A 25,517-nucleotide genomic window follows, 5' to 3' on the forward strand; every position below is an offset into this window, starting at 1 on the left:
TCATTAATTGTTTTTTTAACTTTTCTACTTTTTTAAATTACTTAAAGAAATGCCCTAATATATATCCACCACATCTGTAGAGCATTCACGCTTACCAGTGTTGAGACAAGAACAGACAGCTTGTTGACATTCCCAATAAAGTGCCCTTAAAGTATGTTTCCATTATAAACACGCTTGGAATTAACCAGTTTGTTGTTCTTTGCTCAGTACAAGAAAGCAGGTCAAAATGTTACGTACTGAAATTCGCCTACACACTACAGACACAGCTTAGCTTTGGAGAGGGAAAAAAAAGAAGAACAAAAAAAAAAAAGCTAGCTGTAATATAGAACTAATTTAGCATTAGCTCTGTAATAATTCATTAGATTTTTTTCCCTTGAAAGAGAAAATCTAATAAAAATGTAATATATATATATAAAAAAAAAAAAATTAATTGACGGAGTTGCTGTTTATTGAGGGAAAACTTTTTAATCGAACACCTCTACAGCAGAGGAGCGGGTCACAATCGAATCACAGATAAAAAAGAAAAAACATACACAGATCAGCCATAACATTCTAACCTTCAAATTGATGTGAATATCATTATCTTGTACCAATGGCACCTGTCAAAAGAGTGGCATTTACTGGGGAAGTCGATGTGCTCGAAGCAGGAAACAAACGAACAGAGCGACTCTGACGAGGGCCGGATTGTGAAGGCTAGATGACTGGGTCAGAGCATCTCCAAGCGGTAGGTCTTGTGGGGTGTTCCTGGTCTGAAGAAGGTAATTGATGAACTGGGGGAAAGGGTCAAAAGCACATACAGCTCACTGATGGCCGCCTGGTTTGCTAATACAGAAGAGCAAGTAGAAATTGCTAAAAAGGTCCAGGCTGCCTATTGGCAGCAAGGTGTCAGAACATACAGTGCATCGCAGCAAGCTGCGTGTGAAGCTGTGTAGATGCAGACTGGTCAGAGTCCATGCTGTCCCCTGTCCATTGCTGAAAAAGCATGTGAGCTTGAATCACGTTTACTTTTGCATCATCTGGATGTTCCTTTGGCACGTAACACCTTCCGGAACATTGTGGCAGACCAGGTACATCCGTTCACTTGGCAACGGTATTCTCTAACATCAGTGGCCTCTTTTAATTAAATAACGCTTCAGGAATGAAGAAGAAGAACATAAGAAGAACAGCCTTTATTTGTCATGTACGTTACAGCACAGTGAAATTCTTTCTTCACATATCCCAGCTTGTTATGAAGCCGGGGTCTCAGTATAGGGTCAGCCATGATACAGCGTCCCCGGAGCACAGAGGGTTAAGGGCCTTGCTCAAGGGCCCAAAAGTGGCAGCTTACCAAGGCTTGAACCCTGACCTTCCAATCAGTAACCCTGAGCCTTAACCACTGAGCTACCAATCTCCAGTTCCAATGGTTCAAGGAACCAATAGTTGTCTAACATCTGTGGGATGAATTGGAAAAACAATTATCCCAGCAGGGCAACACTTCATAATTTACCACACTTAAAGGATCTGCTCCTAACCAGCGTACACCTTCAGATCTATAGAGGAGTTCATGCCTCAACAAGTACAAGCTGTTTAGGGTGGAAAATGTGGACCTACAGAATATTCAGCAAATAGTGTTAATATAACGACTGATCGATGTATATAAAAAGGAAAGAAAAAGAAAGAAAGGAAAAAAAGAAAGAAAGAAACCTGGGGACAGTGAAAAGTAACTGAAAAGAAAGAAAGAAAGAAAGAAAGAAAGAAAGAAAGAAAGAAAGAAAGAAAGAAAGAAAGAAAGAAAGAAAGAAACTGGGGACAGTGAGAAAGAAAGAAAGAAAGAAAGAAAGAAAGAAAGAAAGAAAGAAAGAAAGAAAGAAAGAAAAAGAAAGAAAGAAAGAAACCTGGAGACAGTGAAAAGTAACTGAAAAGACAGAAAGAAAGAAAGAAAGAAAGAAAGAAAGAAAGAAAGAAAGAAAGAAACTGGGGACAGTGAAAAGTAACTGAAAAGAAAGAAAGAAAAAGAAAGAAAGAAAGAAAGAAAGAAAGAAAGAGACAGTGAAAAAGTAACTGAAAAGACAGAAAGAAAGAAAGAATGAAAGAAAGAAAGAAAGAAAGAAAGAAAGAAAGAAAGAAAGAAAGAAAGAAAGAAAGAAAGGTGTTTTATACTTGTCACATGTAGATTACAGCACAGTAAAATTCTTTCTTCACATATCCCTGTGATGTTTGGAAGCTGGGGTCAGAGTGCAGGGTCGGCCATGATACAGTGCCCCTAGAGCGCAGAGGGTTAAGGGCCTTGCTCAAGGGCCCCAAGAGTGACAGCTTCACGATACCGGGGCTTGAACCCCCAACTTTCCGATGAGTAACCCAAAGCTTTAACCACTGAGTGCTTTAACCACGCTTTCACTATCTAATAAATACAAATCTTAGCATTATACCAATTTGTAAAGACACTTGTATTAAACGTGTGTTGCGATGTTTAATGTATCTGATCACTTCTCATTTGGAAAAAAAGGCTCGAATGAAACCGAAACCTAATGAATCTCTAATTGAAGATCCGACTGCATCCCTACTTATCACTCAAAAGGAAGGAAAATTAAACCTGCAATTAGAGCTGGAATGAATACACTTAGGGAAAACTTAATCATGACAATATTGATATCATCACATCATAGAGGATGAAAACACCTGCATACACCTACCTATACGCACACCTGCTCACCTAAAGACAGCCGATCCTATCTGCACTTGCCGTATCCGAGTCTCACACACCTTTGCGTTTTATTGCAGGTGTGTGTGTGTGTGTGTTTTCACCTAGTCACCATTTTCCCCTGACTCAGAGAGCAGCACTGGGGCGTGACCCCACACCTCGCAAAGCTCATACGCCTTTTCACCGTGACATCAAAGCCACTCGATGATACGAGTCACAGATGCCCAGTCACCCCTACAACACACACACACACACACACACACACACACACACACACACACACACACACACATCCCTCTATCCTCTCTGACCAATATTTCACTGGGCGTGCCATAATTCACAGCACATAAAACCTTAAAATGGCACATAAAACAGTTCATCTCTTTTCAGTGTCGGTTTCCTAGGCTCAAAAATTAAATATGTTTTACCGCAGGTACATAACCAAAGCACAGAGTTTTAAAAAATGGCCTCGTAAAAAAGCCCGGGGCAGGGAAATCGGCCAATGTGATACGATGATGGGGAAGCTTGCTGACTCACCGAGAGAAAGGTAGTGATAAAATAATGGCCAGGAAAGACTAGGTAGCTGCTTGTTCCTGCAATTACAGATACACGCTCGTACACAATGTCTTCAACATGTGCGTTTACAGATTATAAGTTATCAGTGAGAGGCCGTAGAGGAAGCGAGCGTAAAGGAAGAAAACCCCGACCCCCGTTTACTCAAACGCTTGAACACATTTTTGAAAAAAAAAACGAGGGCCGTAAAACACTCCAACACGCAATCAAAATTGGCGGCGAAAAAGGAAGGATGGCAAACGAAGCCGAAGGAACAAAAAGAAAGAGGAAAGAGTCGGAGCCAAGGAGAGGAAGGAAAAACATCTGAATCGTACTGACAGCGAGCGAGAGAGCCAACATCTGACGTCGAACAAAAGTTGCAGAGTTCAGTGACATTTGAGAAATATGAGGGCGAACCTTCTTTCTTTCATCAAAAGACCCTTCCAGATGCTTTTTTTTTTTTTTTTTTTTTTTTTGCAGGACCTTCATGGGCCTCTTCTTCCTGGAATACCCCCTTTTTTGGGATTCCTTTTTCCAAATAAACTGAATATGAGAGACATTTTTCAAGATTGGACAGAAATAAAGTAAATGTAACTCGTTACTGCACTCGAGTAGCTTTTTCACGTATCTGTACTTCACTGAAGTATTTCTATGTGGGAAGACTTTTAAACTTCACTGCATTTACGAAATCAATCGTTCAATCACTGTTTTTGATTGAACCTGTTCTGATCGGCGCTCGCTGGTATCTACGTATCACCAACATACAGTTCAGCATCAGTACAACAGCAAGCAGAACATTTAGAAAGGAATAAATGATGGAGGGAACTCCTGACTCGGACTCGCCCCAACACTCACCCCCATTCACGTGATATTTATGTAAATATTTTTTACAATAGGTTTTGGGCTTATGATAATTTCAATACCAATCAGTGTTTGACTCATTAATATTATTTTATCAATAGATTAGTATGCTGAGAGTCACAGAGTCTTTTCACATATTAAAGAAGAGTCTTGTTCCAAAAATGATTATAGCAACATTATAGCCATAATAAATCATAGTACTCTGGATAATGAAGTATATTCGAAGGCAAATACTTGAAAATACTTTTACTCAAGTACATGGTTCGTGTACTTCGTCCATTACTGCATACACTGCATTTCACCCAAATGAGGATGGGTTCCCTTTTTGAGTCTGGTTCCTCTCAAGGTTTCTTCCTCATAACATCTAAGGGAGTTTTTCCTTGCTACAGTCGCCATGGCTGCTCATCAGGGACAAATACACATCGTTAACTTCAATTCTGTAAAGCTGCTTTGAGACAATGTCTGTTGTAAAAAGCGCTATAAAAATAAACTTGACTTGACTTGCATACTTGACATGCTAGGGCCTATTGTTTGGACACTAACCCATTGTTTTATATATAAGTGGGATTTTATACAATATTTATAGCGCACTATATATTTTGCACTATGCCTTTATTTAATACACAATTATCCCCAATGTAGTAGATAAGGTGTGTTTTGGGATACGCCAGCGCCATGTTTTTTTTTTCTTATTAATCTTCTAGAAAAAACGGGAAAATATGTGTCTTATTGACCTTCATGAAACAAAAAGTAGTTTAATTCGGTGTGTAATTATATCTAATGCACTGTGCAATGCTGCGTAATAATTAGTATGTGCACATTTCTTAATCGGGAACTTGTTACCACCGCTGTAACTGAACAGAATTAAGATTTTGAAGCCTCTAAGAGCTGTAGCTACGCTATAGAAGACAACGACGAGCATCAGATCTTCTCTTTCGTAGTCTGTATTATTAATGGTGCAACGGATCGCAAAACTCACGGCTCCGATCACATAACAGCGTCCTTCCCTGTAGCACAGGTCACACTTTCCGCTGGATGTTTTACAGTCGTGTGGGAAAAATTATTTATAAAAAACTGTAGAATTTAGGATTTTACTAGAATAGGATATTTCCTGAAGAAAATGTGAGCGGTGTTTGATGGTGCAAAACTCGGCACAGGGAGTGCATTGTCCTCAGTGCAAAGCGCGAGACGGATGAAGGTGGGGGTCATTGATGTCACGTGACGTCACCACATCCCCGGCATTTGACTGTCCTCGCTGTGTCGAGTGAATTCAATATTTAATAATGTAGCAAAATGAATCAGATTCATACATCATATCAAGTCGTACTGATTAATTCAAAGAGTCAAAATCAGGCAAGAGAACGATGGATGGATGGATGGATGGATGGATGGATGGATGGATGGATGGATGGATGGATGAATAAATGGATGGATGGATGGATGGATGGATGGATGGATGGATGGATGAATAAATGGATGGATGGGTGGGTGGATGGATGGATGGATAGATGGATGAATAAATGAATGGATGGATGGATGGATGGATGGATGGATGGATAGATGGATGGATGGATGGATGGAGTGACTGCGTCTATCTTAGAGGCCACAGAATGTGAAGACCAGACACAAACACACACAAAAAAAAACAGACAACGCATAGCAAACAAAGGCGAGAGAGCGAGAAAAAGAGATGGAGGCGCTCATTCCAGAGCAGACTGAAGCAGCAGACCTCATGCCCTAGACTCAGTGGGAGTGAGAGAGCAGAAGAAAGACGGAAAGGCCGTGCGAGAGAGTATGGGAGAAAACTCAGGGGTTCAGGGTTTCTTTTGTGCTGGAGGGCAGAGGCGGCTCTCGATTCCTTCACATCGTCCAAATTTAGCCGAACGAAAGGACTACTAGATTAGCGCCCTCTGCTCAGTGAGCCCACAGTGCCTGTACAAAAAGAAAAAAAAAAAGGAAAAAAAAAACAAAACAAAGGATTTCTACTCAAGTTTAAGACATCTGCAGTCTGACAGTCCAACTGGAGTCGAAAATCTCTGCGAAAACATGGCTGACATACGGAGAGAGAGACAGGGAGACAGGGTGAGAAAGGAGAGGTTACTGCAATGGAGGAGAAGATGAAAGGGAAGACTCCTGGATCTTCATACATAAGCATAATCAGAGTCAGAGAGCAAACATGGCTTAGGAGTGTGTGTGCATACAGTAAGGGGTGCAACGGATCGCAGTTGATCGGCGTTCCGTACGGATTACGACTCCCGTTTCGGCATGAACGTGAACCGCAGATCGAATGCTCGTTTTTTAACTTGCGGATGAAGCTTCTTTTTTTTAACAATCGCAGAATTAAAGATTTTTTTCCCCCCTGCCGATAAGCCGGTCATTTTCGTAACTACACAGACCAGTCTTGTGTTCACGTGAACGGGACGCGTTTATCTGTAAACAACAACAACGGCTAACGGAGGAGCGGAAGAACTTTAAAAGCTTCCCGCATTATTCAAACTTTTCTTGTAATAAATGGAAAGCTAATTTATATTTGTTTCCTTTTTTTGCTCTGATACGTGACCCAAAACACGTGATTTTTGTGATCCGTTGTACCACCAGCATGCAGTATTGTATGTGCGTGTATACTGTTTGTCCACCTTCTAAGTCTCCTATGGAAACAAAATACATGTGACTTTTTTCGACATCGGAAGAAACGAGCGACCCAGATGAAGATGCCAAGATTTCGATATTTAAAATACGAATACACATACAGAAACATTTGACCTTTCCTGGGGCCGTATCCCAAACGGTGTTCTATCAGCCATGTAATGCGTATCATATGTCATGTTACGCTGTGTGTTCTGAGCAGCTGCGATGGCGAGAACGATAAAAGGTTCGGATTCAGCTGAACTTAAAGATCGCAAAAATAATTCGATCTCATGAATGCATTAAGCTCAAGCTACATATCGGTTGGCTTGTTAAAACATCTGATGTTAGAATTTAAGAATAAAACTGTAGTTCTGGGTCTCATAACTGTCAAAAATGTATGGGATGAGATGGTAAAAAAATTTTAAAAAGGTAAAAAAAAAAAAAAAAAAAAGGAAAAAAAGGTAAAGCTCAATAAATTGTGTGAAAACTATACCTATGTTCCCCTTCATACACACAATGCACACACTGCTGCAGAGTCGGCTACCCAACCTGCATGCACAACTAAGGGCACACACTCGATTTTTTTCACCTTTCTATTGCAGAAGAAAAGGAAACACTATTAAGATATTGCCGCCAAAGTTTTCACTCTCAGCCTTCTCCTCTCTCCCAGAGCAGGTCGGGGTGGGGTGTGTGCACTGTGCTTGATATGAACTTGGCGTAACACTGTCTTGGGGAAAAACAAAGTGATCAATGAGGGTATACGAAGCGAGGCTCCCTAGGACAGGGCCAATCAATGCTGGAGAGAAACCTTGCCAGGGGCCCTTATGGAAATGGGAGCGCGTCCGGTAACCTCGGGAGCAAACAGGCGCGCTAGATCAATGGCGCTCCGACAGAAAAAGCTCACAGCTATATCACACTGCAGCACAGTAAATATGCAATGATGAATCCCATAAGGCTCACGGTGAACTCTTAAACTGGAGAGAGAAGGGGAAAAAAAGGAGAGAGAGAGAGAGAGAGAGAGAGAGAGAGAGAGAGAGAGAGAGAGAGAGGCTGGATGTGTAGATTAGTTGAGAATGCTGATTTTGCTGAAGGAAATGAGAGAATAGAAGGGAAAGGCGGAACTGTGTTTAAAAAAAATGAAAAGAAAAGGGAAAAAACGAAAACAAGTTGTTTGAGATGTAATGATTTTCAATTATGCTGTCATGGAAACACTCATGGGGGATAGAAAGGGTCTGGAGGAATGTGAAAAGTGTTTGGCCTTCATTAAGTAATATTCAATCTGTTTAATATTTTGACCACACAGGGATCTAGAAAAATATTAAACCACGAAGTGTGGAATTTGCTCACTAAAGCAGGAAAGCTACACTGGGAAGGATCAGATATTTATGATTTAAGTGCATGATTATTATCAGAATCTTTGGGCCAACACTTACATTAGATTAGATTGGACTTTATTGTCTTTGTGCATGTGAAATAGCCAATGAAATCCAGTAAACACTTCCGAATAACACGTTTTATATAGAGAGAGGAATTCATAAGCCCACTTCTACTAAACTACAAATAATTAAGAATTAATTTTATAGAACACAAGACAACACAAGGTGTACTTTTATTGTAAAATATCAAAGAGTGAAGTAACTGTTACCAATCCAGGCAACTGCCCCACTTATATTTATTACACAATTGATCTGCTTGTAGCTACATTTATTGTTGTGGAACAACAAGATCAAGATACAAGATCGTTCCTGTTACATTATAGCAGCTATAAACAGCCTGTCCCACAGCAGTCTCTGGTAGCTGGTCTCTCTTTAAGTCAAGACGAAGACCAGCATTTTTCAAGTTGATTAGAAACGTGCATTGCCCTCAGCCCTGAATACATTCCAAGTACTGACACTGGAGACTCCTTACAAAAAGCTGTTTTTTATATTTGTGTATTTATTTCCACCATTAAATCACTATACAGACATTCTCAGGTATTTAATTATATGTTAATGATGTGCACGATAATATAAACCGTGTTTTTAAATACATTGTCATGTAATTTCACTAATGTTAATTTGTAATTAGTTAAATCTAAGTAAAATCCTAAGTTATATCCAGATATAACCAAATTCTAGCATAAAACACGCTTCTTGCTTTGCAGCACTGAATGGATTATTGATATCTGATCATTACATAGACTACAACTAATGTGTAATGAGATGCAAACTAACATTTCATGAACTCTCGAAATAAAAAAACATTTTCCACACTGGACGATTTTCCATTTCGCTTAAAAGTTTGCCGAAAAAATAAGAAAATAGATGCAGCCCTTACAAAGTCAAAGCAAAACAACGCGAAATCGTGAACCGTCCCCTTCGGATTCCGAAAGGTTGAGAAGCCTTGAGTAATGTTTCAGCTTGGTGTTTGACAAAAATGTCAGCATCCGTCAGCGTTCAATGGAGCCCTGATGCATATTCTATAAAGCAGATGTATAACTGATACACATTCACATGCAAATGACCTGCAGCCATATGAGCTGCATGGGACATGACAGACAATAAGCAAGTCTAACAAACTTGTCTGTGTCAGGGTGTGCACATGCGCACACGCACACACACACACACACACACACACACACACACCCCACACACCAAAGGCACAAAAACACACCTCAGACATGTCAAATCAAAATCTCCACTCAAGTTAATGTGTATTCTGAACACACACACCCATACACACACACACATTTTTGAAACAGGCCTTATCACCCGTAAGAAGATAGGCCACTCTAAACTGGCGTTTACTGATAGTTTATTTATAGAGAGCAGCGGTGAGATTTCTCTTATCTGCACACTCGTCTGCGAGTGCATTCATCCTCTCAGCCTTGTTTATGCACTAAACTCTCTCTGCCTGTTAACAAGCAACAGCTAATTAAGCCTGAGACGGAGCAGGGAGAGAATGAGCGAGAGAATCAGTGCGAGAATCAAAGAGAGAGAGAGAGAGAGAGAGAGAACGAGAGACTGAGGTAAAAAAGTATAAATGGGAGAGGAGAGTCAAACCGAGTGTAAGAGTGTCTAATTCCTAAAGTCCAGTTCGAAAGACTCCACAAGTTCACACCAATTAATTTACTTTCAAATAACAACTAAAAGATCTAATGGACACACGAGTCTTAAAGGAATACTATACGTTTCTTTTTTTCATTAATCTCCATCCTCTGGCATGTTCCATAACCACAGGCAACCGTTCTGACACTTTTCCCAGCACTCACGTATAAGAGCAACTGCTAAACTCCTGACGATTTGGCAGGCATACTTCGAGCTCATGTATGTAGAAGAGGGCTGATAGCACGCTCTTTCTTCCTGAGTATGTTTCACTGCCATGTGATGCAGCACAAAGATTTCATTGTCTGCAGTTAGTGGACATCCGACGACACACGAGAAACTTTCTGGCGTATTAAAGATAAAATATGGGAGGGTTCAGGATTAGGGATTAAAGATTAATTAAGATAGGGACTATTCTAAAACTTCACTTGCATGTACTTTTTGTTGTGCCAAACATATCTGGGTTTGGATTTGTGGTTAACATGACTTACTTTACTGAAGAGAATAAACACAACTTCAACAAAAGTCAATAAAATCGACCGAGATTGTTTTATTGACGTTCTCCTCAACCGGTGATTCAAATTAAACTGAACCACATCAATAGCTTAGAGGAAGCACAGATATGCTTTCCTGCTCGTCACTTAGGTATGAATCTTTCTTTTGGCTTCTCCCATTAGGGGTTAGGGTTAGCGGATCATTCGTTTTCATGATCTGCGTGTTTGATTTGGCATGTTTTTACGCTGGATGCCTTTCCTAACGCAACCCTCCGTATTTATCCGGGCTTGGGACCTTAACTAAGAGTGCACTGGCTTGTGCAACCCTAATGGCTGGGGTTGGATCCCCACTAAGGTATGAATATTTGACTATAATTTTTATTTGTTACATTTTATCTGTGATTTCTGAACGTCCCATTCTACATTTAGTGCCCAGTTGCTGTTATAAAAACCTCCACTCTTCAGGGAAGATGTTCCACTAGATTTTAAAATGTGTGATATTTGTGTGCATTCAAACAGAAGGGTGAGGAGACCTGGGGGTGCAGTCAGCCTTCCAATTCATCCCAAAAGTGTACAATAGGGTTGATTTAATGAGACATGGACAAAAAATAGCAGTGAAGCAACCCATCCTCAAAATTGCAGTTATTCTACAATGTGCGTCACATGAACACAAAAGAGAACAAAAGTTCAGCCCCACTTAGTGAACACAACCACACCCCCTACCATCTGGAGGGAGAATTTTTTAAGTTTTATATACGGAAATATGTTTTGCAGATGCACCTGCTGACGGAATGAAAACGCCTGCCCATTGACTTCCATTATAAATACATTTTCAGTAAACAGGAGTTTTTGCTCAAATGTGTCAAAATACCTGTGTATAGACTCAAAATCGGATTCCTTCAATGTAATAAATCGATGTGTAACTTCAACGCTCTGATATAAAAATAACTACACAAGGCCTGATTTGTGTTGATCCACACAGAGAGACAGAAAGCTAATTAATCTACAGCAACCACCTACCACCCCCAAATCCCCCCCCTGTCGTTTGTATTGTTACAGTCTGTCTAGACATTTCTGGCGTGATGCACCTAGACAGCAAACTGAAGTCAATTAGAAAGCTTGGGTTGGACAGCCCTCCATTCTCCGAATACAAGCTGCCCGTCATCTCTCTCCGAAACAAACAAAAATTAGTGCCAAAATGAGGCCGGAAATACATAAATGCCGCTGAGGAGCTCGCGGCGCTCTCTAGCGCAATAAAAGAATGGAAACAATGACTACGGAAGAATAAATAAACACAAACTAACGAGGAGGGGGTGGGAGAGTCTTTTTATTTATTTTTTTTTTTTTTTTACAAGGGCCAATTGTCATGATTCTTTTCAGGCAACAACAAAAAAATAAGAAATTTCAGATTTTTATTATTCATCTCACACACACAAAGGTAGAGGCCTTGAACTGGGGCTATAAAGCTCATTTGTACGTAATCAAGGGATGAAGACTGAAGGAGGCAATCGCTCCACATCATGGAATTACAAAGAAAAGCCTCGGTGTGTTACTGTAGCGGAAAATGCTGAATGCTGAATAGAACTCCTTGTGTGGAGAATCTGCACTTAAGTCGACTGTACGGAAACACGCACAAGGACACGGGAGTAAAAAGGGAAAGCAAATTCTTCCGGAATGAAAGGACGGCAAGGAGTGCGCGCACGAATCAACACGACTGCATGACTCGCATCAAAAGTCTTGCATAGGAGACAGATAATGAGAATATGCAAACTCTTTTTGAGTACAGAAATACTCATATTATGCTAAATAAATAGGACAGACAGACAGACAGACAGACAGACAGACAGACAGACAGACAGACAGCTAGATAAATCGATAGATAGATAGATAGATTCCGATTCTGTCCACAAGGTGCTTGTTCATGCTCTCATCATCTCAAAACTGGACTACTATTACTGACTCCAGGAAGGTCGGCCTCTGAAAGACATTTAGCTGCATTTCTTCCTATACCACGCAAATCGACGCTCCGTCCACTGGCTTCCTGTAGCTTCCCACATCAGATTTAAAACACTGATGCTCGCGTACAAAGTCAAAAACAGACCAGAACCTCTCTAATTCACTGCACTTATCTTATATGTGGCAAGAAAAGTAGGCATTATATTGAATACGCTGGAAGCAATAGACTTGTAAGTATATTTGCAAACTCTTAGTAAAAGCAGATCTTATATAATATGTACAGAGGTGTAAAGAGTTACCGAAACTCATACTTGAGTAAAAAAAGTTACCTTAGAGCAAAACCTACTCCATTACAAGTTAAATTTCACCAATTCCAATATGACTTAAGTAGAGTATCTGAGGATTTTATTTATATTGAATGTAGGCTCAAAGATACAACTCAACACTGCATTAACCGAAATCAACACAACAGCCACTTCAACATGCCACAATGAAACAAAGATCAAACAAGTTGTAAAAAAAAAAAAAAGACAAAAAAATAAAATAAAATGATAGTATCATGTTACAAAGTAAAGTAACCATAAATATTCAATAGACAAATACAATTAAAGTGAATACATATTCAAAAATAAATAAAGTAAAGCTGAAAATACTAAAATGTAAATGTGACTGTCATTGTCGATTAAAATACAGTGGAGAAAAAAAGTACATATATTGACTCAAATGTAGTTGAGTAGAGAGTAAAAGTTGCTTATATCTTTGATTATCAGTAAAACTAAAACGAAGGTTGAGCATATGTAATATTAATAAATACAAAGTTGCCTGAATTCAAACAGGTAAACATGTACTGTATATTAAACTTATAGTTAATACGTATATCAATTCAAGCTATATATATATATATATATATATATATATATATATATATTTTTTTTTTTTTTTTTTTGAATGAACCAGGATTATGTGCAGTTTACTAATGTATAGTTTATTGAACATACCTGCCTTGTAGCTACACTCAATGGACTTTGTTCCTTCTTTTTTTTTATTAGAATTTTTTATTTCCAGTATGATATGAGATCACGGCTCGGCGTATGGGCTGATCGTGGATACTGATGCAACACTGAAATCCTCATAGTAAACTCTTTTCGCATGCACCTTCCTGCAATGTTATGCCAATTTCCATAGCTGACATGGAAGCAATACTTAAGACAAGTTGGGATTTACGCACAAGTGCAAGAGCGGTGTTGTTTCAGATACCGTTGTGTACAGTATTTGCAGCAAAGAAAAAAACAAAAAATGATGGATAAAATAATACTGGTTTTCTTAACCTAGTAACACTGCAGTGTCTGATACACTCACAGCTAACACACACAAACAGGCTGCTATAGAGTCAATGTCACAATATTGTCCTTCTGTTAAATTATATGTGGTGTGTATTGGTTGGTCAATAGCTTTAATGGTGTTGGGCTGCTCACTACACCAAATTTCTATCAGACATTACACTGTTCAGGACAAGCATCATGATTCAACAGATGAAGCATCATTATCTTCCAATAACCAGAAACCTGCCCTGATACTTGCATAAATAACCCATAGCATCAGGAACACCATAAACAATGGTTCTATATGTTCATTCTACAAACAAGGACTCATAATTCAGTCGAGTGCGAGGCACAACACATGCGCTTCTCTGCACTATAGAATGTTCTTCACACATATTCTGCACCTACACAGAGCCAGAACATAAAATCCCTGGGGGACGGTACCGTGTTTTCCGGCATGAAGCGCACATGTACACGCACATGGCTGACACAAGGAGGTATGGAACAAGCTGGATACGGGATATGGGATACGGGATATGGGCACCCACGCAGTGTTGCACTGGAATGCAGATGTTTGGTTATATAAGATATTATGTAAGGAACCCTGTCCTCCTTGATATCACCTGGCCTTTATTCTATACTCTATAGTTCCTATAATCGAGGAAGGTTACACGAGGTGTTGCTCAATTCAATTCAAGTTTATTTCTATAGCGCGTCTCACAATGGACACTGTCTCAAAGCAGCTTTACAGAATGTAAGAATTATAAAATGAAAATTTAAACAAGGGAACTACGTATACTTATCCCTGATGAGCAGCCTGGGGCGACTGTGGCAAGTAAAAACTCCCTTAGATGGTATAAGGATGAAACCTTGAGAGGAACCAGACTCAAAGGGGAACCATCCTCATTTGGGTGTGATTATAAATCATCAAAAAACACAATACAAAAATGGGAGAGTGAGAGGAATATCATGAGCACCGGACAGAGAGATTATGAGTAATGTCCTTTCTACAGTCTTATACGGTCAGTTGGAGTTGTGGAACCCGTAAATTACCTTAACATCTAGGTTCATTTTAGATTCGACACCAACTCCTCCGAAGCCAGAGCCTTGGGCTCCACCTCAACAACACCGTTCTCGTCACCCCATGGGAATGAAAGGAGATAAAAGAAAGAGAGGGAGAGAGAGAAAGAGAGAGGGGGTTCTGCAGGGGCAACAGAGAGGCATTGCAGCTATGTTAAATGGTAAAGAGGTGGAGGATAATGTGTGTGTGAGTGTGTTCTAGTGTTTAAGTGTGTGTGTGTGTGTGTGTGCGTGCGCTAGTGTTTTAGGGTAGTGTGTAGGGTTGTGCCCTCTGCGTTAAACCATCCACTCACTGCTTTTCTCTTTCTCAGGCCATAAGATGCACTTTGATGCATGTATAATTAGGGCTCTACGCTCTATGAGTGTGGTTTGAAAATGAAAAAAGAAAAAAGGAATCAAATCAGGATAACAGGCGGAGGAGAGACAGCGAGCGAGAAGTGAGTGAAGATGGAGCGGAGGGGGATTAATCGGTTAGTGTTTGATGTGCTTGATCAGAAACGTGTTTATTAACTGCAGAAGGCGAGCAGTAATTAACCCGCAGACAGCGAGCTTTCTGGAGCGCCGTTCATGTGTCAAACGGTCCGTCTCGGCTCAAGCTAGCGGTCTTCCACCTCTCGCTCTCCTCCCCCTCGCTGCTCCTCTCGCCTTTTATGCCCTCTGCACTCCCCTCGGACCACTTTCCCGATCAATTAGCTGCTTGGCTGTGGGTTTTTTTTCCTTCCTTTCTATGTGTTCTGAGCAACTGGAGAGCGCAGAGAAATCTAAGCCTGTGTGATTCGTGCATGGCCGAGTTAATGAAGATAAACATCCTGAAAGCTTGCGAAGGATTTAATCAAGGATGCAGAGATTACTTCTACACTAACTCTATCTCTTTCTCTGTGTGTGTGTGTGTGTGTGTGTGTGTGTGTGTGTGCACACGTAGAGAGAGAGAAGAAGCGAGATGCTTTTAGAATCAGCTGACGTTCGTGCTCTTTTGCGGTCAGAGGTCAGTTGCGTGGTCTTAAGAGGTTGAGGTTTTTGAATAGAAGATTGAGACCATGGTGTCACCTTTGACACACAGACACACACACAACTGCACGCACGCACACAATTACTTTCTCTGCAAACAGACACCGATACACACTTTTGATTGCGGTCCAAAAAATGAAGCAACCTTCAACATCTCGCATTTTGCGAATGTTATGTTCTCCTACGACTAAGCTCTTTATGTGTACACACACTCTCACAGCTGGGTGGAGGATGTACATGCACAAGAGAAGTGTCTGATTTTAATGAACATAAGCTAATGAGAACACTTTAAATTTGCCAGTTGTGATTAGAAATTATGGCAGAGAAAAAAATAAAGAAAAAACAAAGAAGTGGGTGCACGGTGGAGAAACTTGATTCGGACTGAAATAACTTGATATGTATAGTAGATTTAATTAAACAGATGTGGGGAAAACTCCCTGCAAAGTTATGAGGAAACAGATGCAGATGCATCTCTCTCTCTCTCTCTCTCTCTCTCTCTCTCTCTCTCTCTCTCTCTCTCTCTATATATATATATATATATATATATATATATATATATATATATATATATATATATATATATATATATATATATATATATATATATATATATAACTTCCAGCCACATGTGGTTCTTCCCCAAAATGTTAACACAAAGTTGGATGCACACAGTTGTATAGAAAGCCTCTGAATGTGGTACAATTACATTTTCCATCAGTGGTCATTTTTTATTATTATTTTAAGTTCAGTAAGACACGCTTGTTAATGAACCTAACCAGCTGCAAGTAACTCGACTCAGTATAACTTACAAATGAATATATGATCGAAATATGATCGAAATATGATCGCATGCATGAGCTCTGTTTCGTACAGATGATTCCTTATTTATATTAATATATAGGCAGTTATTAAGTTTTGTATATCGCTACAGCACAGTACCAGTGTAAATATATTTTTGAAACAAATAATGAGCGATGGCAGTTTCTTTTTATTGATCTTAATGCTGCAGACATTACATATTTGTACAGACGTTCAGGAATCGTCCCTAGACAGCCATCGCAGGTGTGTATCTGTGATCCCGGATACTATGGATAATTGTCCACAGTCTAGTGCAAAAGAGGTTTTAAACCCCACTCTACTTTACACACACACTTTTAAATGAATTTGCTATTTCCCAAAATGTACACAAATGAGTAATTTAACGTGCAGCAGCCTCGAGCACAATTAAGCAGGAACGAACGGATGAATATGAATAAATGAATACAGTAAACAAGCGTGTGCGCAATAAGTATGCTCCTGATCATCAGCTTTCACTGTCCAAAAAGCTTCAGATATAAAAGTACAAATATCAAAAAAACACATTCTCCTGCAATTTAAGGCGTCGAAAATATATGCCTTATGTGATTAGATCCGATTCATGCGACTGTCTTTCTGATTTCACTTCAATTCTATTCTCTAAAGATTCTTAAAACCAAAACTGAATTCAAATAAATAAAAAAAAACGTTAAATTGGCCCAATTTATGTCAGAATCTCAGACTGTGCACAAGTACAATTTAAATTAATACATTTATAAACTGTCCTCAAAGTTTTGATTTTGTATAAACTTTTTGTTCTAGTTTCAGACTTAGAAAAAAAAGACTGACTAAAACATAAACTCTGTAGCAGAAAAAGAGCTCCAAAGTCGGCTAAAATTACAGGTTTCCATGGCTGGCCTTTAGTGTTGTTTATTTGATATCAAATGGTCAAACGATCATAAAATATATATCATTTTATTATAACGTTATCAAACATGTGGGATGTTTTAGCCCACGCATCAATCAGCTTGCATGTGTTCACTGGTCCACCTCCTAGTTCAAAACCGTTACTATAGTAGCATTAGTGATATCATCTGCGGACATGGCAGATGCTACTTTTCATGAATTGAACTTTTGTTTTCAAATCGAAAAACTTTTCAGATGAAAAGAAAAAAGAGGTGCTAATTTCTTCAGAAGCACCCTAAAGGTGAATGTACAAATCAGTGAGCGTCAGCCAGCTAGCCTACATGCTAGCAAAAAATAAACCGAAGATTTGCCCATATTGTGTCACAATTGTGTTGTTTATTGTTTCCTGCTTTTAAAATTGTTGTATAAAAAAGTTATAACACTTATAGTGGTGCTGTTAAATCAGTCATACGGATATTCAGTGGTGGACGAAGTAGACGAACCATGTGCTTGAGTAAAAGTAGAGATACTCAAGGTAACATATGACTCCAGTAAAAATGCTCCATTAAAACTTTCACTTAAATAAAAAAACTAAAGTATTTGCCTTCAAATGTACTTAAGTACCCAAGGTACTATGTTGATTTATGTTCCTATTATCATTTTTGTAACAAGACTTTTGCTTGATATGTGACTCTCAGACTCTCATCACACTGATCTATTAATAGAATGATATTAATGAGTCAAACCCTGATTGATATCTTTTTAAATAATCATGAGCCCAAAACCTTCTTTTAAACTACTTTAAATAACCCGTGCAAACGGGTGATGTGGCGAGTTCGAGTCTGGAGTTTCGTCCATCATTTATTCCTCTCAAAATGTTCTGCTTGCTGTTGAACTGACGCTGAACTGTATGCTGTATGTGTGCGCTTGACCCTGATTGGTGGATCGCTGCGTGTTTGACCGGTTAAGTTATTATCCGCTCATAAATACAAATTAACGACTGATTTCGCAAAATGGAGTTGAGTAAAAAGTCAAATATTTGACTTTGGAATGTAGTGAAGTCAAAGTCTCCCCAAATGGAAATAGCTACTTCAGTACAGTTCTGTTTACTTCCTTACTGTTCTGATATTCAGCATAATCACGTGCTTGTGTGATATTGCTGAAATATGCGCTGGACGTCAAAAAATCACGAGTTAGCAAGCCCGCAGCATTAACACAGTCTGGACTTGTTTACACGTGAGATACACTACAATGCAAACAACTGGGTATAAAGCTCCTGCTGAATTCTACAGTATGTAGTGTATTTATATTTAAACTGACACCATTGGATGGAGTCGCACACGTTTAGTGCTCTGTAATCCGACTGGATGAAGCCGACGCATTAATTTTTCCCCAAAAAAAACCCCACAAAATAAAAAATCATCTGCTGCATTTCTCCTCCCTTCCCTCGTTCTCTTTTTGTCTCTCCCTTCCGAAAGTTGATAGTGCCCTAGGATAAGGATTTACTGGATTGTTTATAGAAGCAGTGCTTTCCCAGCGAAGCTTAACGTGATGTATTTTTAATCATTCCTCTCCTCTACAATCTTCATACCCACTCGGTCAGTCCTGACTTTCCCAGCGGTGAGGCCCGTGCGTGCGTTCGTGTGCACGTGTGTGTGTGTGCAGACGATCCTTAACAAAAACACAACATAAACACTCACCAGCTCCACAAAAGACAGCCCTCCATAGCTGTGAGCAACCACAAAGATGTTTTTGGCGAGGGATCTGGAAATGAAATGGTCCCACACATAGCGCGTGTGCTCCTCGGGTGAACTGTTTTCCTGTAAACACACATATACACACACGCGAGAACTGTAAGAGATAGCATCTGAACAAACACAAACACACACACAAACAGATCCTCCTGGGTTCAATGAGCCTTGCATATTGCAAATGCCCCAAATGTAAAAACCGATAGCTCCTGTGACGGCAGGTTTAAATCTTAATTTGTACTTGGCTAAACAATCGATGTGGCCTCGATGCAAGCAGTGAGCGCATAAATGGCCAACGCCGGAGGAAGGTCACACACCGGGGGTGGACAGAACACTCGTAATTAACACAGGCCTGAGGTGAGGAAAAAGGGAGACGGAGATAGAGAGAAAAGGAAGGGATGTACGTGGAAAGAGAGGGCGCACATCGATCCGTGTGTGTGGAGAACCTATAGATTTGCAGCGATTGAGAAATGAAGCGAAGTTTCATCACAATTGAGCTGTGCTCTGAAATTAAGACTAATTATGAAATAGTGGATGAGATGTTTCCTTTATGAAGAGAATAATTAATTTAATGAGTGCGCACATGGACATGGTCATGGTCATGGTGCAATACCCTCAAAACTGCTTGATTTAGAAACATCTCTAGACCTTCAGTTTAATTAAATACATGCATGAACAGGACACCCAAAGAGACACTAAGCTATTTAACTGCTAGCAAACTATTTCGAGCCGTAGATACACCTGGATTTAGCATTGAATGTATAGAATATACACACGACTGTAGAGAATGATTTCCCTTCATTCGAACTAGCTCCAGACCCAAACCTTTAAAGTATGACAATACCCCTTTACACAAAGTCAGCTCTATTAACATATAGTTTACATGAGTTGTTGTGGGAGATCTTGAGTGGCCTGCTATAGAGCACTGACCTCAACCCTACTGAACACCTTTGGGATGAATTAGAATGCTGGCTGCACCGCGGGCCTCCTCACCTACATCAGTACCTGCCTTTACTAACATTCTTGTGGCTGAATGACCACAAATCTCCACAAGCACACCCTGAAATCTAGTGGAACATCTTCCCAGAAGAATGGAGGGAATTATAAGAGCAAATGGGGAATAAATGTGGCAATAGATGATTAAAGACTAGGCGGTTAGGACACAAATGTCTACAGATGTCTGTCTGTCTGTCTGTCTGTCTGTCTGTCTGTCTGTCTATATCATACTATATTGGCACAAGTTTGCGGACACCTGGTCAACAGTATGGTATGTCGTTCTTGAGCATCAAATTCCATATTTAGTCCCAATTTGCTCTTTTAATTCCCTTTACTCTTCAGGGAAGATGTTCCACTAGATTTTTGAGAGGTGTTTGTGGACATTTGTGTTCATCAGCCACAATCCTGTTAATAAAGGCAGGTACTGATGTAGGTGAGGAGGCCTGGGGTGCAATTCCAATTCATCCCAAAGCTGTTCACTAGGGTTGAGATCAGAACTCTATAGCAGACCACTGAAAATCTTTAATTCCAAAACCATGTAAACCAGAACTTAATGTAGATGGCTTTGTGCACAGGGGCATTGCCATGCTGGAACAGGTTTGGGTTTACAAGCTCAAGTGAATGCTTATTATACTGCATCCAAAGACGTCCTATACAACTGTGTGCCTTGGAGAAGAACCACATATAGCAGGACAGTTCAGATGTCCCAACACTTTTGTGAATATAGTGTATCTATCCAAACATCCATCCATCTCAAATTTTTTACTTCAGAGTTAAATCAAGCACTGATCAGTTGAACTCGTTCACACAACATGCCATTTTGTTTCTTCCCCGTTTGCAACTTTGTTTGTTTATTGTTTGGGTTCGGCTCACACTCTCTTGCATCAGCATTCAATTACGACGCCTAATAACTGAATTAAAATCGAACCAGCTGACAAGGGCTAAAAGATTTCTTGACAAACAGCTTGTTTATGAAGGTAAACAAATCGGAAAGGTGGAGCGGAGTGATGCAACCCGAGCAGAGCGGATTACATCTTGGACTGTCCTAATGGGAAAGAGGATGGGGTGGATCTCTTTTGTATAGGATGCTGGATATGGGGTGCAAACAAAAAAAAACTGTAAATAAAGTGCAACACGACAACACAACGAGAAAATGTGTCGAGCGCATACACTATATTACAAAAAAACGGACACCTGGTCATCAGTATGGTATGTGATTTTTGAGCATCGCATTCCATATTTAGTCCATAATTCCTTTGTGCACATTGCCATGCTGGAACAGGTTTGGGTTTCCAAGTGCTAGCGAACGCAAGATTTGATTATACAGCATTCCTACATAATTGTGTGCCTCCAGCTTTGTGGTAACATTTAAAAAAAAGATCCACATATGGCAGAAAAAGTCAGGTGTCCCAATACTTTTGTCTGTATAGCATATATTCGAGACATACTACGAGCTTCTCAAAACTTAAGATATAATATGCAGACTGAATTTCCCGTCTTCTTTTTACAGATGTCACAAATATCACAATAAACAAATTCTATCCCGGTGTGTCCCAATCCTCCAGAGGAGCTCTAGTGCTTGAATCATTGTGCTGCTGAGTGTGCACATGAATGAATACGAGCTCGGCTCCGGTGCGACGCACTGGCAAAAGCAGGTAACGTCCCCCTACCTTATCGCCCAAGCACAGAGACTCACACCTGGCCCAAGCACACACACACACACACACACACACACACACACACACACACACACACACAAACAACGGCAGCCACAGACTGTGCACATACATACATACATACACAAACACATACACGCGCACACACACATTATGTGCCACATGATTGACTACCTGCTCTGATAGGGTCTGCACTTATCTCAACCAAATTTGCATATTGTGTAATTATTTCCCAGGGTTAATTAGCTCGGCAAAACAGGCCGCTCTTAGAGACAGCCTCCTGGTGACAGATTCACCCATCTCTCTCTCTCTCTCTCTCTCTCTCTCTTTCTGTCTTTCTCTCCTACCCAAACATGTGCCAGTCCGATCAGACTCCCCGCTGTTCTCTAACCTGCTGAGCCTCAGAGAGACCAACATCAAAAGTCTGAAGGTGTGTGTCCACGTGTATGTGTGTGTGTGTGGAATACATTCAGGTTCCGTACATGAATCGTCGGTACAGAAAGCGCAGAGCTTTGAAGCGCCTCTCGAGCTGAGTTCTAGCTGGAGAGACGAGCTCTTAATGGAGGAGCCGGGCCATTACGGCACATCCTCGGAGCTCTCGCCTCCTCCTGTGATCACTGCTCTCACTGCGTCATGCTGGATTCTTGGCTTCCCCCCCCACCCCTTATTTTCTCTCTTTTCGCCACCAACGTTCACACATGCTAGCATGAGGGATGTTATAACAAGCCGCGTCCATCTCTCTATTTGCTGGGAGAAAAAAAGAAATGGCGCTTTCACACTCCTGGGATATTTTACCCGCATTAGTTGTGTTTTATTGTGCAACATGTATGCATTCAAGGTAGTTACAAGCAGCTTGAATGTTGAGGAACACAGGGGGTAAGATAAAAACAACACAGTAGTAATAGAAAACACATGAGTATATACATATACAGTATATACACACACATTATATATATAGACAGATAGAGGAATGTATGGATAGATTAATTCCATCCATCCATAGATCCATCCAAACCATTCACTTACATTTCCACCTCCACCTTTCTAACTTCATTGTGCGTCTCTTATTAACTGCACTTGTTTCCTATTCCCCAGCTTTCAGCAGCACAAAAAATTTATATCATAAAATAAAAAAAATAAAATAAAAAATAAATAAAAAACTTATATATATATATATATATATATATATATATATATATATATATATATATATATATATATATATATAGTCTCAGCCTAAACGAGGTTAAAAAACTATAATAAAAAACATAAATGGATAAAAAAGAATAATTAAAAAGAATAAATAAATTATATATAATTATATATATATATATATATATATATAGGTTTTTTTTTTTTTTTTTTATCTATCTATTTTTTTATTATAGTTTTTTATACGAGGCTTAAAAACTGTACAAAAACCCCAAACAATATATATTATAAAAATATATATTATAATTAAAATAAACATATTACTTGGGGTAGTATTTCGTTGACTGTATAGTATTACGGCTCTCAGAGTTTCTACTCGTTTTACGCTGTAAACTGATGGATCATCATCAGTCAGGTTTTAGCACAGTTTACATGTTAGTGACTGCCGATAGAATGATCAAATCGCTGACTTATTTTAACTAGTTACCTTCATAAGATTGATTTCCTGCTCTAATTTGGCTTTCGACATCTTTTCATTTGCATTTCAAAGCTAAAGCATCAGATGCCTTTTCTAACTCATGTACTAGTTCGAAAGCATTGCTGTCATTTTGAATCCATGACTTGCACCAAAAATTCCCATTCAAGAACGTGCGGAGGAATTTAGTCCTCGGTACGAAAGCTTTTACATTCCATTCCTGATTCGCATCAATTTCCAGAATTCGCATGCACGTTGTAGGGAGAAAAAAAAACGTCAAGATGTCATGAAGACATCGCTTTCTTTACGGTTCATGAGTCGACTTTTGTTCAAACAAGTGTCGTTTGTCTGGATGTGTGCAAATGCTTCTACCTTCTTGGGGTTCGCTTAAAACAATGCTGAATAAATTAGCGTTTGATAAGGGACTTTGAGACAGTATCATTTTGTCCCCCTTTTTTTCCTTTGTTAACTAGTTGATGTAATCTAAAGTTCTGATACTGCAGGAGGAACAGCACCAGCTGCATGGATGTACCACACACTCGCGGTCACTCAGCCTCCCATCTGCACGCCGCATGTGAGAGTGTTAAGCTGAGGAAAGCACAAATACATACAAACAGCTGCAGACGTGGGGGATCCTGAGGGAAAAGTAAAAAAAAACAACAACCCCAAATCACACTAAAACGTTCCCAATTTGTTTGAACAAATCCACAATTCATACCAGTCTTTCAGCGCTTAATGCTAAATGCACTAGAACACTGGAGGTGGGATCGAATGTCAAGATTAGCGACTGCTAGTTGTCACACTGTGCAAACAGCACATCATGCACAAGGACGACACTGGAAGGTTAAACAGGCAGTAGTGGAAGGACACGCTCGGGAGACAAGGACACGAAATCTCACTGACTGATGAGTAAGTGGGCCGTGCGGGCGTCTAGCAGGATTACAATTTGTCTTTTTTTTTTTTTTAGCTAGCGAGGATTTGTAAGCTAATTGAGGTAAACCCTTTTAAACCTCATGAGCTGTTTAAACGTTAAAGCGTGTTAACACTGTTTTCTACGGGACGCCAAATTTAGAAACAGTTACTCTTATTAATCATGATGCCATAACATGCCTGCCACGTCTCTAGGCCACTTTCCAAAGAGCTTCTCTAGGAACGACTACCTGCCTCGGCCACACACGTAGACTAAACAAAGCGCTCACACAACCCAAACCCTCGAAGTGATTTGAATAGCTGACTCTCATCATGGAACGAGCTGGTTTTTCCTTTTGGTAAATGATTACAAGCGAAACACGCCGGGTTAGCGATTACACGTTGGGTAGCGCTCGACGGTAAATCCGTTAGAAAGCGGACCTTCACTCTTCACCCATGTTATCATTTAGTCGCCGGTTATCCGCACGCTCCTCTTGTCAACATCACACATTTTGGGGAAATTCAATATTATCAAGGTTTGAATGGTTGCAGTGTCGAGGACTGCTCGGAAACGTACGATAAAGCTGGAGCCGAGTTCTTTGGTGGCGCGTGGGCTTCCTGATAGCACGGAAAAACTAGCTGTCCCGGGTCGGCTAAATAGCTCCTGGCACTTCTTTCCTGTAGATTTGTTCTTCACACCTGGCCAGTCACAGACAAGGTGCCTGTTCAGAGACATGCAGGAGCCATGAAAGAGCCCTCGTGTCTCGTACAGAGGGGGTACAAAAAAAAAAAAATAAGAAGGATGGAGAAAAAAAAAAAAGTCAAAAGCCATTGGGTTTTTAACTATTGGAAAGATCACTTGAAGGCAGCAAGATGATAACCAAAGCCAGCTGCGAGGATGAGGCCAGAATAATAATACGGTTTGTGCATGCCAAAAGACAGGATATGGAAAAAGAGAGAGGAAGTGAGAGAGAAAAAAAAAACAAAGTTTAATTAAAAAAATCCAGACGGACACATACAAAAAAAAGCTCGGCCCATCACTGTACAGAGGCGTGACCTTGCTACCATGGAGCTAATCTCAACAAAATTTGGTGGTGCATTGTTTCAAATCAATATCTCATTAACAAAGTACAAAAGGCCCAGTGCCTGTCTAGCAGGGGTTCCCTGTTAAAAGACAGCTTTCGGCTACGAAT

General features: G+C 39.9%; 1 protein-coding gene across 2 annotated transcripts in view; it reads right to left on the minus strand.

The window, feature by feature from the left end:
* Positions 1-25,517, minus strand: part of fam172a (family with sequence similarity 172 member A) — a 171,901-nt gene that overhangs the window by 57,868 nt on the left and 88,516 nt on the right. For both annotated transcript variants that reach the window (XM_046841224.1, XM_046841223.1), the window contains exon 8: positions 19,066-19,185. In XM_046841224.1, the coding sequence (XP_046697180.1) occupies positions 19,066-19,185 (120 nt within the window). The remainder of the gene's footprint in view (positions 1-19,065; positions 19,186-25,517) is intronic.

This window comes from Silurus meridionalis, chromosome 27, assembly GCF_014805685.1.
Source record: "Silurus meridionalis isolate SWU-2019-XX chromosome 27, ASM1480568v1, whole genome shotgun sequence".
NCBI lineage: Eukaryota > Metazoa > Chordata > Actinopteri > Siluriformes > Siluridae > Silurus > Silurus meridionalis.